Source organism: Squalius cephalus (assembly GCF_949319135.1).
Source record: "Squalius cephalus genome assembly, chromosome: 6".
Taxonomy (NCBI): domain Eukaryota; kingdom Metazoa; phylum Chordata; class Actinopteri; order Cypriniformes; family Leuciscidae; genus Squalius; species Squalius cephalus.
In genome coordinates, this window is record NC_137127.1 from 48,202,545 (window position 1) to 48,218,907 (window position 16,363).

General features: G+C 41.1%; 1 protein-coding gene across 1 annotated transcript in view; it reads left to right on the forward strand.

The window, feature by feature from the left end:
- Positions 1–15,816, forward strand: part of shank2a (SH3 and multiple ankyrin repeat domains 2a) — a 60,187-nt gene extending 44,371 nt beyond the window's left edge. Inside the window, exons 20-25 of the mRNA XM_079873600.1 lie at positions 1,883–2,018; positions 4,973–5,053; positions 7,788–7,903; positions 8,445–8,559; positions 9,956–12,170; positions 13,524–15,816. Coding sequence (XP_079729726.1) covers positions 1,883–2,018; positions 4,973–5,053; positions 7,788–7,903; positions 8,445–8,559; positions 9,956–12,170; positions 13,524–14,007 — 3,147 coding nt within the window. The 3' untranslated portion in view covers positions 14,008–15,816. The remainder of the gene's footprint in view (positions 1–1,882; positions 2,019–4,972; positions 5,054–7,787; positions 7,904–8,444; positions 8,560–9,955; positions 12,171–13,523) is intronic.
- The last annotated feature ends 547 nt before the right edge of the window (positions 15,817–16,363 follow it).

Below are 16,363 nucleotides of genomic sequence, written 5' to 3' on the forward strand. Positions count from 1 at the left end.
CGCTTCCCGTTATACTTCAGCCAATCAGAACACTCTTCCCTCAGAGCCAAACAGAACACGCTTCCCGTTACACTTAAGCCAATCAGAACACTCTTCCCTCAGAGCCAATCAGAACACACTTCCCTCAGAGCCAATCAGAACACGCTTCCCGTTACACTTCAGCCAATCAGAACACTCTTCCCTCAGAGCCAAACAGAACACGCTTCCCGTTACACTTAAGCCAATCAGAACACTCTTCCATCAGAGCCAATCAGAACACACTTCCCTCAGAGCCAAACAGAACACGCTTCCCGTTACACTTAAGCCAATCAGAACACTCTTCCCTCAGAGCCAATCAGAACACACTTCCCTCAGAGCCAATCAGAACACTCTTCCTTCAGAGCCAATCAGAACACACTTCCCTCAGAGCCAATCAGAACACACTTCCCTCAGAGCCAATCAGAACACTCTTCCCTCAGAGCCAATCAGAACACACTTCCCTAAGAGCCAATCAGAACACACTTCCCTCAGAGCCAATCAGAACACACTTCCCGTTACACTTTAGCCAATCAGAACACGCTTCCCGTTACACTTTAGCCAATCAGAACACGCTTCCCTCAGAGCCAAACAGAACACGCTTCCCGTTATACTTCAGCCAATCAGAACAGGCCGACTCGGTGTTAATCATTCGTTTGCTGATTTGGAGAAAGAGAGTTCAGATTCAGATTATTTTATTTAATGCCATGTCAGCATTCAAAGCTATTTTCATGGCAATTTACTTACATTACATTAAATTACAAAAAAATACAAATATCATATAAATACAATAAAAACAAAACAAACAAAAACAGCAAGTCATATTATACAATATGTTTTAAATTAACATATGATAAATTCTTTTGAAATGATGATTTCTTTTCGAAAGAAAGAGTTGACAATATTTAAAGAAAATATTGCATTCACTTAAAGGTGCAGTGTGTAAATTCAGGAGGATCTGTTGACAGAAATGCAATCATATACATAACGATGTTTTCAGTGGTGTATAAAGACCTTACATAATGAAACGTTATGTGTTTATTACTTTAGAATGAGGCATTTCTCTCTACACACACCGTGGGTCCGCTTACATCAGCATGTTTCTACGGTGGCCCTGAACGGACAAACGCGTTTCGTCACTATGTTGTTCTTCGTGCAAAGAAGCGAGCTAAAGCAAGCGAATAAAACACTGACGCAATAATGAACAAGTGAAAATAATATTCGCAATAACATTTCATTTTACTGAATAATTAAATTAACCTAATTTCTTAATTTGTCTTTTTAAAGAAACCTCATTGCTGAACTGGCTACTCTCTGCTGTCTCAGACGACGACATCACTTCCTGTCGGCCACTGTAACTTCTGTTGGGTGCAGTTCACTACCTCACCACTAGATGCCGCTAAAAATTACACACTGCACCTTTAATTGTTAATAATAATATTATAACAATTTATATTAAGCTTTTAATTGAATACAAATACTATAAAATAAGATTTAAGACTAATATATAAATCTAATAAAATTTTGTCTTTTTAGCTCGATGTGAAACTGTATAAATTAAATTATAAATTAAATCATTGATTGATTCACTTGCACTGTTCTCCAGTATCCTGACACAGGGTTCAGAGAGAGAGCAGGACAAACCAATCCAACTCAATCACAAATCACTTCAGACCGTGTAGCCGATTCACTGAAAACAGCCGACTCAAAAGAATTATTAATTTGCATCACTGGCTTTGATTTTAAATACGGGGCAGATATTCTCCATTGCTAGTTAAATCTCTTCCCTCGTATGCTGAATTAATCTGCATGATATAATCACTGTTCCCCAGTAACACTCTGACCTGTGTGTGTGTGTGTGTGACAGGTCAATCATCAGAATGTGGTGAAGATGGGGCACCGGCAGGTCGTAAACATGATTAAACATGGAGGAAACCGACTCGTTATTAAAGTGGTGAGAGTCAGCAGGAATCTGGAGCAAGACGACAAAACCCGGAAAAAAGGTACGACAATCCCTTGAGGAATCGCACAACACTGCTAGTGCTTGACCGATACATATACATATACACAGCGAACAATATTATGTTCTAAGAACGATTTTGTAATTTACTTTAACTTTATTTCTGAAGGTTCAGTTCTGTAAACATGTTTTTTCTTGGTTATGTGACCGTTAAGGGAATGTTACATTGTATCATTCTTCAAACATTATGGGAACGTTACTTTTGAACGTTCTGAAACAAGTAGTAACATTTAAAAAATACTAGATGAACATCCAACTGAAACATTTCAGACAAAAATGCCCCATTAATACTGTTTATGTTCTAACGTTTTGAGAACATTATTAAAGACCAGATAACTTTAAATAAACGTTCTATTAATGTTACTGGAAGAACTTTTGTTCATAACTTTGACAGAACGTTCTGAGGTTTCCTGGTAGGTTTAGTTTTCCCACCGATATTTGGCTTCTTTAATCATTGCCAACGGTTGATATGTAGGGGATTCTCTTTTTTTTGTGTCGCAGCTCATGATGTTTATCAAGGCTCATTTCTCCCTACACAAGTCTTTTTTAGTCTTGTCTAATTATAAAAAATCAAACATTATGACACTCTATCATATACGGCCTGCATTCAGCAAATACGCAGTTATGTCATGTAAATACATGAAGATTTAATTCCAGCTTTGGCGAATCCATAGCCTGGATGCCAGCCGAACTAAGCCCCGCCCACAACATTTGAGGTCGGGAAGTTCGGTCTGGACTTGATCCGTTGTGGAGCAACTATGCTCGAACCAGAGCTGTTCGGACCAATCAAATGGTCAGGGCGGGCTTTATACGATGATGGACAGATGATCAACAGTAACGTAATCATCCACGTCACCGAAGAGCGCTTGGGTTGAATTCGTTTACAACAAAGATGGCTGCCGCTGGAGAACTGAGATGTGTAGATTCCGCCATCGCGTCTGTTATAGAAGATATCGACAGCGCATTCATTTTAAAAGAGGAACAGAGAACCGCGATCAAGGCATTTGTCGATCGGAAAGATGAATGAAGAACATGCGTCACTTACTCCGTTGCTCTGATTGGTTGTAGGTCTATCCAATTGAGTGCAGAGGCATTTTCCTTCCTGGTTCGGTTGAAACACGCCCCTTAATCACAGCCCAATGGAGCAGATCAGACTCACATTCTGACTAGAATCTGAGTATGATGACGTCAGGCTAGCGAATCCAGCTAATGGATTACGTTCATCTCTTGACTCATGATAAATCCGTGTTAAGGAGTGTTTCCTGGAGTGTGTCCTGGAGTGTGTTCAAGAGTGTGTTCAGGAGTGTGTCCAGGAGTGTGTTCAGGAGTGTGTTCTAGAGCAGTGGTTCCCAAACCTGTCCTGAAGGTACCCCAACACTGCACATTTTCTTTGTCTCCCTAATCAAACACACCTGATTCAACTCATCAGCTCTTTAACCCATGGGTTAATGAGCTGATGAGTTGAATCAGGTGTGTTTGATTAGGGAGACAAAGAAAATGTGCAGTGTTGGGGTAGCTTCAGGACAGGTTTGGGAACCACTGTTCTAGAGTGTGTTCAGGAGTGTGTTCTGGAGTGTGTTCTGGAGTGTGTCCAGGAGTGTGTCCAGGAGTGTGTCCAGGAGTGTGTCCAGGAGTGTGTCCAGGAGTGTGTCCAGGAGTGTGTCCAGGAGTGTGTCCAGGAGTGTGTCCAGGAGTGTGTTCAGGAGTGTGTTCAGGAGTGTGTCCAGGAGTGTGTTCAGGAGTGTGTCCAGGAGTGTGTCCAGGAGTGTGTCCAGGAGTGTGTCCAGGAGTGTGTTCTGGTGTGTGTTCAGGAGTGTGTCCAGGAGTGTGTCCAGGAGTGTGTCCAGGAGTGTGTCCAGGAGTGTGTCCAGGAGTGTGTCCAGGAGTGTGTCCTGGTGTGTGTCCAGGAGTGTGTCCAGGAGTGTGTCCAGGAGTGTGTTCTGGTGTGTGTTCTGGTGTGTGTTCAGGAATGTGTTCAGGAGCGTGTCCTGGAGCGTGTCCTGGTGTGTGTTCTGGAGTGGTCGTTCAGGAGTGTGTTCAGGAGTGTGTCCTGGTGTGTGTTCAGGAGTGTGTCCAGGAGTGTGTCCAGGAGTGTGTCCAGGAGTGTGTCCAGGAGTGTGTCCAGGAGTGTGTCCTGGTGTGTGTCCAGGAGTGTGTCCAGGAGTGTGTCCAGGAGTGTGTTCTGGTGTGTGTTCTGGTGTGTGTTCAGGAATGTGTTCAGGAGCGTGTCCTGGAGCGTGTCCTGGTGTGTGTTCTGGAGTGGTCGTTCAGGAGTGTGTTCAGGAGTGTGTCCTGGTGTGTGTTCAGGAGTGTGTCCTGGAGCGTGTTCTGGAGCGTGTCCTGGTGTGTGTTCTGGAGTGTGTGTTCAGGAGCGTGTTCTGGTGTGTGTCCTGGTGTGTGTTCTGGAGTGTGTTCTGGAGTGTGTGTTCAGGAGTGTGTTCAGGAGTGTGTTCAGGAGTGTGTTCAGGAGTGTGTTCAGGAGTGTGTCCTGGTGTGTGTTCTGGAGTGTGTGTTCAGGAGTGTGTTCTGTAGTCTCTGCAGGCTTGAATGGACTTGAACACAGCTTTTCTTCTCAATCAGTGCATTATTTACTATTTACATTTAATTATTTATCCAAAACGACTAATCAGGAGAGCAATAGAAGCAATTAAACTAACAATAGGACAACAATATGCAAGTTCTGTGACGAATCCCAGTTTAGTCTAACAGTATACGTAATGTTTTAAAAAAAATAAAATGATAACTACAGACAATGGAAAATGTTCTAATATGAGTGCTTTAATCAGGCCTATGAAATCAGAATGTTTGTTCATTTAAAAAAAATCTAAAGTTATGTAATGCTATTATACTGTAAATATTGTTATATGATACAGATACAGAAAGATACAGAAAGCAAGTAAGGAGTCACGTGCGTGTGTGTGTGTGTGTGTGTTGTAGCACCTCCTCCACCCAAAAGAGCTCCAACAACTGCACTCTCAATGAGATCCAAATCCATGACATCTGAACTAGAAGAACTAGGTAAGTTCAGTCTTACATGCCTTACTTTAAAACATTCAATTCAATTTACATTTATTTGTATAGCGCTTTTGACAATACATATAGTTTCAAAGCAGCTTTACAGAAAATGCATGTCTACATTACATTTACATTTATTCATTTAGCAGATGCTTTTTATCCAAAGCGACTTACAAATGATAACAATAGAAGCAGTTAAACTAACAGTAGGACAACAATATGCAAGTGCTGACTCTTCTCAGTTTAATCTAACGCAGTACATGTTCATTTTTATTTTATTTTTTATAGAATAGAATAGAGTTAGAATAGAAGAGAAAGTGTTAGCATTACTGAATCAAGTGCTGTCGAAAAAGAATCGTCTTCAGCCGTTTCTTAAAAGTGGCTATGGACTCAGCCGCTCTGGTTGAGATAGGCAGATCATTCCTCCAGCAGGGAACAGTCATGGTAAAGGTCCGAGAAAGAGATTTTGTGCCTCTGAGATGGCACCACAAGACGTCGTTCGCTTGCAAAGAGCAGGTTTCTGGATGGCACATAAGTCTGAAGTAATGAGTTTAGGTAAAAGGGAGCAGAACCAGTGGTTGTTCTGTAGGCAAACGTCAGTGACTTGAATTTGATGTGAGCGGCAACTGGCAACCAGTGCAATTTAGTGAGGAGAGGAGTGACGTGTGCTCTCTTCGGCTGGTTAAAGACCACTCTAGCTGCGGCGTTCTGGATCAGTTGCAGAGGTTTTACCGTGCAAGCTAGAAGACCAGCCAGGAGAGCATTACAATAGTCTGGATAGAACTAGCGCTTGGACAAGGAGTCGTGTAGCTCTGAAAGGAAGGGCCTGATCCTCCTAATGTTGTACAAGGCAAATCTACATGATCGGGCAGTTCTAGCAATGTGGTCTGTGAAGTTCAATTGATGATCAATCACAACGCCAAGGTTCCTGGCTGACCTTGATGGAGTTATGGATGACGAGTCTAGCTGAATGCTGAAGTTGTGATGAAGTGTTGGGTTGGCCCGGACCACAAGTAGCTCTGTCTTCGCAAGGTTTAGTTGAAGGTGGTGGTCCTTCATCCAGCCAGAAATGTCTGTCAGGCTGAGATACGATCAGCTACCGTCGGATCGTCAGGCTGGAGTGAGAGGTAGAGTTGTGTGTCATCAGCGTAGCAGTGATAGGAAAAGCCATGTTTCTAAATCACAGATCCTAGTGATGTCATGTAGATGGAGAAGAGAAGTGGTCCCAGCACTGAGCCCTGAGGCACTCCAGTAGCTAGATGTTGGGTCTTAGACACCACACGCCCCCACGATACCCTAAGATTACAATTAAGAGTGATCTGTTATCAGATATAGACCAATCTATCTATAGTATTTGGGAGAATTGTTCTACCTGGCCGATAATGCTTGTGCACGTTACAAGGTAGTGATCAGTGAAATCATCACGCTACGGTAGAATATCTATATCAGTAGGATTGGTTCCATGCGATATAATTAAATCTAGTGTATGATTAAAATTATAACGTTTTGCTTAACCCCAAAGGAGTTTAGTAAATCTGTAAATGCAGCCCCTAACGCATCATTTGAATTATCTACGTGAATGTTAAAATCTCCACCAATAAATGCTTAGCTAGTACTACTTAGATAGTAGACCAATCAGACAGGGTTTGTGCTTATAACAGTATGCTGGAGTAGACTCATTAAAACTGAAATAATCATTTGGTTTAAGTCAGGTTTCAGTCAGGCAGAGTACATTAAAACTATTATATGTGATCATTTCATTAACAATAACTACAGGTGTGAGAGATCCAATGTTTAGGAGACCTAGCTTTACAAATTGTTTTTGTTCACTAATTTTTTGATTTTCTAGATCCCATAGATTTATTGCTTGACCTCACTAATCGGGAAATAGACACAGTTTCTATATAATGTACTATTCTTGCACTTCTTTCAATTAAGTGGGTTGAACAAAGACTGTGATTTGAGGTTTGACTTACTAGTCATATGGTGCGTAAAACATCACTGCTATTTGACTAAGTTCTCTCTTCTGAGTAAAGCAACACTATTACTGTTGCTCATATTAGGGTTAGTGATGTAATCTACCCCAAAGGCAGGTTTATACTTCTGCACTGGACCATTTTCTTTGTCTTTGTCCATTTCTTGATTCCCAAACCTAAATTTGATACGAGAGCACAGGAGACGAGGGAGTTATATCTCCTTCTGCTTCTCAATGTTGGGTTGTTTTGTAAGAAGGCGTCACATTCTCGGATCGTGGTGACAGTGACTCCAGGAATATTGGCGTTTGAGTTTCATCACCGATTAGATCTGAACGTTCTGTGGGTACTAGAACTAGAATTTTCTGATACAAGCAATGGTTCTCAACCCAACATGATCTCCTGCCACTGCACAGATGCTTAAAATCATTTAAAAAATACAAAACAAGCTCATACCATCAAGATTTAAGCTGTAATTTGTTCCCTTAAGGACCTTCCTAGAAAGGTTTAATCTGTCTGTTTTAGTCAAATGTGGAAGACATTTATGGTGGTTAACATTTTTATTTCCCTAGTCATATTACATTGGTGCCCATGTCTCTGACAGTGTTCCTTGTTTGTGGTTTGCTTAAATGCACACACTGAGTGCGCTCCATACTCCAGACCAGGATCCCCTTGGTCAACTGTTGCAGAGAGCGGATGCCTGCGTTAGAGATCGAATGCTATTTTTATTTTTCCTGTCCCTCAGACATTATTGCCTTTTGCAGATAAAGTGGAAGAGACTGCGCATCTGCAGAAACCAGCGAATGGAAAAACTTCGGCAGTCGCAACGATCAAGCCCCGCCCCTCCAGCCGTGTTTCGGCCACATGCACGGATATTAATGTGAGTTGCACCTGTTGTCTTTGTAGCCTGAAATTACACATTTTCCCAGCTAAAAAAAAATTGTTCTAAGAACAATTTGCTAACATTCCCATCAAATTATGAAAATATTATTTTTGAATAATCCCTGATCAATCAAGTCTCGTCTCGTTTAAAAAATGAAAAAAAAAAAAGCTTTAAAAGCGTTTCTTGGTTATGTGAACTTGAATGAAACATTCCATTTTATCACTCTGCAAACATTATGGGAGTGTTCCTTTTGAATGTTCTCTGAAAGTTCTGTAACATTTAAAAAATGTTAGATACAAAAACAATGTTTTTTGGTAACATTTTGAGAACATTATTAAAGACCAGATAACTGAACAAACGTTCTATTATTGTTCCTAGAAGAGTGTTTGTTCATAACTTTGCCAGAATGTTAGTGAAACTTCTGAGAATGTTCTCCGTTAGCTGGGTTAGATTATAATTGTGATTGATAATTGAAACTATCTGAAACTGTCTGTATGTCTGTGCACATTGAGCTCTAATCAATCAATCTGATTTACAGCAATCCACATCTGAAAGGCCAGGAGTCGCTATAGTTCCTCCTAATGTTCCTGGGAGATCCCATGGAAGTTACGTTCGTGTGCCAAAAAGCTCCATGAAAAGACAAAAATCCATTGGTAAATAAAAAATCAATTTCTGCCTTTTCCTCTACCCATCACAGCTGCTTAATGAATGAAAAGGATTCTTATTCTTATCTCAAAAGCTTTTTCAGTTAGAGTAGTGGGGTTGTGGAATTCCTTACATACAAACATTCGAAGCCTCGATAGCTTCTCAATTTTTTAAAATAAGCTTAAGTACTGGCTCCTATCACAACAGATCTGCAACCACTAAGGACTGTGTTGTACATTATCTGTTTTATATTCTGGTTTTAAATTTTATATTCCTGGACCTGTATGTATTGTGATGTTTTATGTGGTGTATATGTAATGTATGTTATTTTATTTGTTTACCTGCCCAGGGACAGCAGATGTAAACTAGCTATTAGCTAATTCTGGTGCAATTACTTTTAATTGTGCATTGTCCCTGTAAAAATAAACAATAAAATGAAATGAAATTAAAATCATATGTTAAAGTCGCTCATGACACTCATTGACCAAACAGTAACAATGAGAATTTTTTTTTATTATTCAAAGCACGTTAAAATTGTATTCATACAGAACTAATAGACACACATATTTGTATGTAAACGAGTCTGCAAATGTTTTCACACAGATACCATAATTCATCAGTAAGTTTGTACTTATACCAAATGAATGTAAAAATTAACCTCATCAACTCCTGGTGGCCTTGGAAACATATTAATTGTTAAGCCAGAATGTTAATGTACCGGATAATTGATGACGGACTGTTGAATTATAGAAATCGGATGCATTTTTCACAGTGGTAATGCAAAGCGAACCACAGATGTGCATTTTGTTTCTCAGTGTCCACTGATGCAGTTACCAAATCTCAAGACATTTTTCAGGTTTTAGTCTCTAAAAGTTTCTTGTGTGTAGAACTACTTTCTCATTAGGGGTGTAACCGGATGAGATTTTCACAGAAAACTTTCACAAAAATACCTAGGTTAATGTTTTATGAAACATCTAATAAGCACACAGAGACATATTATAATTATAACCAGTTCTTTAATTGGTTACACTCTATTTCACTGGTTCACTTTAGACATTCTACGAACTATAAGTAACTTTGCAGCTACATGTCAACTAACTCTCATTAGAGTATTAGTAGACTGTTAGGGTTAGTGTTACCCTTCAATTTCATTTTGCATTTCTTCAGAACTCTTTCAAATGAGCTAAATTATATTTGGTCAAAAAATAGAATTTTTAAATGAAAATTATTTGAAAACCAATGACTCAAAAGAGTCGACTCAGACTTAATCTGCATGATTTGAGAAGGGTTTTATGAGGATATGTTTGTAACAAAAACAACAAGCAACTTGTTATTTGTTGGCTAAGCAACTTAAGCAACTTAACGAGGCGTCAGTCTAAACATGTTGCATGATCCTTTCTCCAGGAATCGCAGGAGAAGAAAAGAAGTTACTGATACCTCCACTGCTGAAGTTCACCAGAAGTGTCTCAATGCCTGACACATCTGAGGAAATTCCCCCACCTCCAGGCATCTCTCCTCCATCCCCACCTTACAACCCCAGTACTCCTATGAGATATGAGCCCAACCAGTCCATTTACACACAGAGCTCAACAGGCAGATGCCACACTATAGAAAGAGACCAGGTAGTGTACCATCGGCAGAACTTTGAACAATACGACTATCAGACTTATCCAGCCAGCCAGCAAAACATGTGTACCCATAACAGGGCCCATGTGCCAGAGAACCCATACTCAGACACAGCTGGCAAACATTTGTACATCCCACCAAAACCAGCCCGCAGGAAGGGTATACTGATAAAGCAGCCAAATGTTGAGGATAGCCCTGATAAAACCTGTTCAATCCAGATACCAACCATTATTGTTAAAGAGCCTTCAACTAGCAGTAGTGGCAAAAGTAGCCGAGAAGGTAGCATGGAAATTGAGACTCCCACTTCTGAGCAACCAGGCCAGCTACGACCGGAGGACACCGGAGGGTTCATCGTGAGCAACCCTTTTGCAGCTGCTATTGCCGGGGCCGTACGTGACCGCGAGAAGCGTCTTGAAGCACGCAAGAACTCCCATGCCTTTCTGTCAATGGATCTCGGAGATGAGGATTCATCTATCCCTACCCCCCGTTTACGCCAGTCTATGTCCATAGATGAAGGCATGTTTGCTTATGATAAGAGTTTAGAAAAGCGTATGGCTCCTCCACCGGCTCCTTTATTAGGGTTCCAACAAATTGGAAGTCGAGGCAACATGACTGAATTTACCCTCCCCGAACCAACAACTGAGCCCCTCACAACACGCACCGGGAACTGCCCCAACACAGGCAGTCCCATTACGCTCAATGATGGAGATTTCCAACACCAGGCCAGAAATAGAGCTCTGAGGGAGCAAGTGCAACCCCCTCTTCCTCCACCTAAAGGAGAATCTCGCAAAGCAAACCTCAACCAGCCACTCTTCATAGACACCAAGCTACGGTCCAATATTGAAGCCAGCTTTGTTGCCACAGCTCAACCAAAAGATTGTGGAGGTTTGTTAAGGCACACAAGAGAGTCCAATCATGCCACAACAAAGGCGAAGGAACGTAATCCATCTGAGCAGTTGAAGAACAACTATAGCACATCACAACAACAGTCAGAGGGGCTCCTCATGGTCCACACACTAGATAAGACCAAGCCACATGTGAACAGTCAGTCTGATGGATTCAAACAAGACGAGTCCCTGGTTATGGACAGTGCAACCATTGATTCCAATGACAAACTTATAGCCCCCAACTCCCAGCCTTCTCATACAAGGACCTCTGCCACATCCGTGGAGGAGCCTGCCAACTTCTCCTGTAGCATTCCTCTTCCCCAAATGACCTCAGTGGATATTGATGAGGAGTTTGACTTGCCTGAACCCTTGCCTCCGCCTCTGGAGTTTGCCAACAGCATTGATGTTCCCGAGGACCAGGTTGCAGAGATCCTCAAGCAGAAAAAGAGTCATGCAACAAGGGGACCCTTGCCTGTTTATCATTCTTATGCTTCTACAATGAACAGTGTGGAGTCCAACTGTCTTTCAGGGCTTGTGAATTGCATGGCTCCCCACACCTACCCTCCACCACCTCCAGAGAGTTTCGAGCCTGTCACGGACTCAGGCATTAGGGAAGTTTTTAGTCGAAACAGTGGGGATCCTCACTTTGAGGCAAACAGCACAATTTCCACAATGTCCAGTATCTCTACTCTTTCATTTGAGGGACTTGAGGACTCATACATAGCCTATGTAGATGGGCAGACTCTGGTGGAGCGACCGCCGGTTCCACCGAAGCCAAAAATGAAGCCCATAATCAACAAAAGCAATGCACTTTACAGGAACTCTTTGATAGAGGAGAGCATAGAGTCGTTTGGACGGCCACCACCACCACCTCCACCTGTGGATGGTGTAGCACAATCTGAGCCTCACAAAATGCTCGATCAGCGGGGCTCTAAACAGTGGGGAGACGCCCATGAGCTCCCGAACCCCCTCTTACCCAATGCAGATCCTAAAGTCAAAGTGATCAGTGAACTCAGTTCTAAACTTCAACAGATCAACAAGGACAGATTTCCGAAACAGGGAGGACCTCTCGACACACCTGCAGGATCCAGAAGCATCAGATCAAGGTGAGGAGCACAATAACAGCTTAGCCTGTCTCATGTGGCATTTATTTAAAAAGAAAGTAAAATTCCTGCACAAAATAATATTCAAAAGTAGGACTGTGTCTGGCCTAGAGGTATGTACAAGCTGTGTAAAGATTGTAGATTAGACACGCCGGGGGTAAATCAAGGACAGCACAAATAAAAAAAGATTAAATGTTATCCAAATATTGTTACAGCTGTGAAATAATCTTTTAATACGGGGGCATGGTTACAAGCTTTGCATATGTGAATCTCATGAAATTTGTGACGGATTAACAAGATAAAAGAGTCGAAGCAAAGCAGGTTCCCTACACCAGTTTCAGAAGATCTTGGAAGCACATGCTTAGACTGGAATTCCTGCCTAGACAAATGTCCTTGTATTTGTATCTAAAGGTGTCTCTACACTGGACTTCAAGCATTAGTTCACTTCAGAATAAAACATTCCTGATAATTTTATCACCGCCACGACATCCGAGATGTTCATGTCTTTCTTTCTTCAGTCGAAAAGAAACGATTACGAAATCACGTTGAAAGGTCACGTAGGCGGAAGTACCGACCTAGTGTTTACAAAGCGAACGTGCAAGCCACTTACAAAACAAATGAAAACAAATAAAAATAAATGTAAAACAACGATGTTGGACGATTTTGAAGTTGGAGGAGAAAATGAGATGGAGTTTTTCCGCCCTATCCTACTTTTTATTTATTTATTTTTATGGAACACGCGATTACGTAATGTGTGGTGCATTACAGCTAGTGCAAGATGAGCATTTGTGGTTAAAAAGTATATAAATATTTTGGGTTTCTTTATAAAATGGCCAATAGTTTGTCTAGATAAGACTCTCATTTCTCGGCTGGGATCGTGTCGAGACTTTGAAGCTGCACTGAAACTCACATTTGGAAAAATCCTGGAATGTTTTTCTCAAAAACCTCAATTTCTTTTTGACTGAAGAAAGAAAGACATGAACATCTTGGATGACGTGGGGGAGAGTAAATTATCAGGAAATTTTAATTCTGAGGTGAACTACTCCTTTAACTGAGTGATCATTTGAGTCCCTCTTACTGGTTAATTTTTTTTTATTCCCTTTGACTCATAGTGCGCTGGTTTCCCAGACAGCATCATAGTATCGGCTCAGATCCCTGGATTCCACACGTACCAGATGTGGGCCGGATCTGGGCCGACACTATGTTGCTGTCTGGGCTCCCTTGAGCCACATTTATTGACAGAATAGTGAGTTGTTTTTGTCAACACAAATGTTCTTTTCCTTAACGCGCCTGAAAGAGTCCCTCTACCAGTTCAGCACCTGAATTCTCTTTCTGCATGTGTGTGTGTGTTCTCAGAGAGTGGATGACTCAAGCCTCAGGGACCAAACACAGCAACACAGTGACTTCTTGTACTTCTTCTTCAACAACACACTTGCCTCCTCAGGCTTCCAGTCCTCCTGAATCGGGTCGCAGCTCTTCTCTGCCAGTCTCTGCCGGCTCTCCTACATTAACTGATGTGTCTCCACCCGTAGTGAACGCAGAGCAATGCCACAGCCTCAGCTCAGTCAGCAGTCAATCGCTGTCCCCACTCACGCTGTTCCAGGCTGCGGCCGACAAGCCTTTTGCTGACAAACCCGTCCTAGTCTGGACCAAGCATGATGTAGCCGACTGGCTGGAAAGCCTCAACTTGGCAGAACACAAGAAGGCCTTCTTGGACAATGAAATTGAGGGCACCCACCTTCATAACCTCCAAAAAGACGACCTTGTAGACTTGGGTGTCACCCGTGTTGGGCACCGGATGAACATTGAGAGGGGTCTCAAACTTCTAATGGACAGGTAAAGGCATGATGCTGGGCGTGGATATCGACTCGATCAATCCCTCGTCTTCTCCATTGTTTATCAGTCTGTGCTTCATCTCCTGTTGGAAGTTGTGGGATGATGTTGTGGTCAGAGTAACTATAAGAACCAATGAACAAAAACTGCACTCAGGAACAAGTCTATGAGGACTCGTTCTTATGATCCGAAGCTTCATTTTAATATCAGGAGCAACTGTAACCAGCAGAGCTGGGAGGTCCTTTTTTACCTTTGATACAGGAATATTTCATTTCAGATGTTATCTGTAAGTTGTTGCAGAAAACGTGGACAGTTGTTACGTCCTTATAAAATGAGGCTAGCTGAAAACATTGGATTCACTCAGGCTTGACCATGAACCCTAAGTAAACATTGGGTGCATCCACACATTCAGGACCTTTGTTCATGATGCTTCTTGTTTTCAAAGAGACTGCATGAGGACAAGACGTCACGTACAGCCTTGTCCATGTTGTTTGATCCTGATGGCAAAAATGAATGCTACAAAATACACGCAAGCGTTTCCGACCAAACACCTTTTTCAGCATTCTTTTGGCTCACCTATTTACTGTAGGTAATTTGGCGATTTGAAGGTCGATTCTGAACTATGTTCATTGGATGACTAAGGCTTGAGAGGAAGAGTGTTGTGGTGCAGTTCTGATATCAGGCCTAATTATTGTGCACAGAACATCTATAATAATGCAGCTGCTGCACATTAAAGTAGCAACAGGGTTTTTTTCTCTATTTCGTACTGTGGATCAATGGGATAGAGGCAGATTTAAATGCAAGCTTGCAGTTGATTATGGGGTTTACGTGCACCAAATGATTACATTTTTCTACATGTATGTTGTTTCACTGAAAGATCCAGTTGTGGCATTTTGATTAAATTACAGTCAAATAATTAAGCGTATGCTTGGATGAACAACACATTAAGAAAGTAGATCGGCATGAAGTGGAAATTCCCCCTACTTTAATATGAGCTGCAGTTTTAGAGATTCCATAAGCCAGTTTATAGAGGATGTTTTAAGCTGTTATAAAACTTGGAATCATGTTTCTTAATATATAAACTGTTAGCCAGCATGCAGAATGCATGTACAAATTGATTGTGAGAATTACTTTTTTATCTTGTACTGACAGTGGCGATATCTCTGAAGAGAGAAGCGAGATCTGAGTATGAGTGAATATAGACCACAATATTTTTAAAAATGTGGGCCAGGAATTTTAAATTGCAAGCCTTTCTTGAACGACGGTTTGCCAATATACTGCTGCTACTGTGAACAAGTCATTTTTATAAAATAGATCCTCTTTAGATAGCATATAATAGAGTAAGTGTATTTTGGATTTATATAATTATATTGCCTTTTATAATGCTGTTTCAATGGTGTTGTTCCCACTGAACTGTGGTTTGCCAAAAAAGTCAAATGTTTGAATAAAATGGGTATATTTGTTAGATTATTAATATAGCAAATCCAAAACGCAATATATTTATACTATGATTAATGCATACTGTATATATTTAGATAATGTACCTGCCACATCATAAACAAGCACAATATTCACCTTATATCTATGGAATTGTCCTGTTGTTTAGCTATGATTTTTCCCTTTGACTTCAACCCATGTTGCTTTACTTTGCTTACTACACGTAAAGACCTGTGTTCACACTGTTAATGTTGTTAAAGACCTTCTAAAGTAGAAACTCATTGCAATGACCAAGAAACCGTATTGTAGGATTTGTGGGATGAGTGCATTTACACCTTGTATGGCGACTAAATGTGAAATAAATAAATATTGCTCTGGTCATGTGCGTCAATGTGTCTTACAAACATTTGCACTTTATTACAAATACTAACAGAGAAGTAAAGTTTCACACATGTGGACAAATAATGGATTGGGAAAAATACCAAAAACAGTAGTTTTATTTATTTTTTTATTCTTAAATGATGTTTCTTATAAAACAGCCTTGTAAAGAGAGCCAGTATAGATAAGCACAGACAATTTGTTTGAAAAGGTTACTTAACTAAAAATGCAAACCAGATTATGTCATTAGCGGTTGCTATTATCCAGTATTAACTCGACTGCACCGGTGCGGATTGTCGTTTGATATAATTGGCTGTCAGAAACAGAAACGCCATGCACTCACAGAAACATCGACGTGTCCTGCACATCAAGAGCGAGTCCAGATGTAGCCGAACACCTGACAGACTTTACAGACGCATCAGAAGCACGAGACGACGCAGATCAGACATACACACAAGACATCAGCATCTGATTTAACACACAACCCTTCAAATACCATTAAAATGATTCTTATAAACCGTTTCAAGCACTGCGATTTCCAGCAGTGA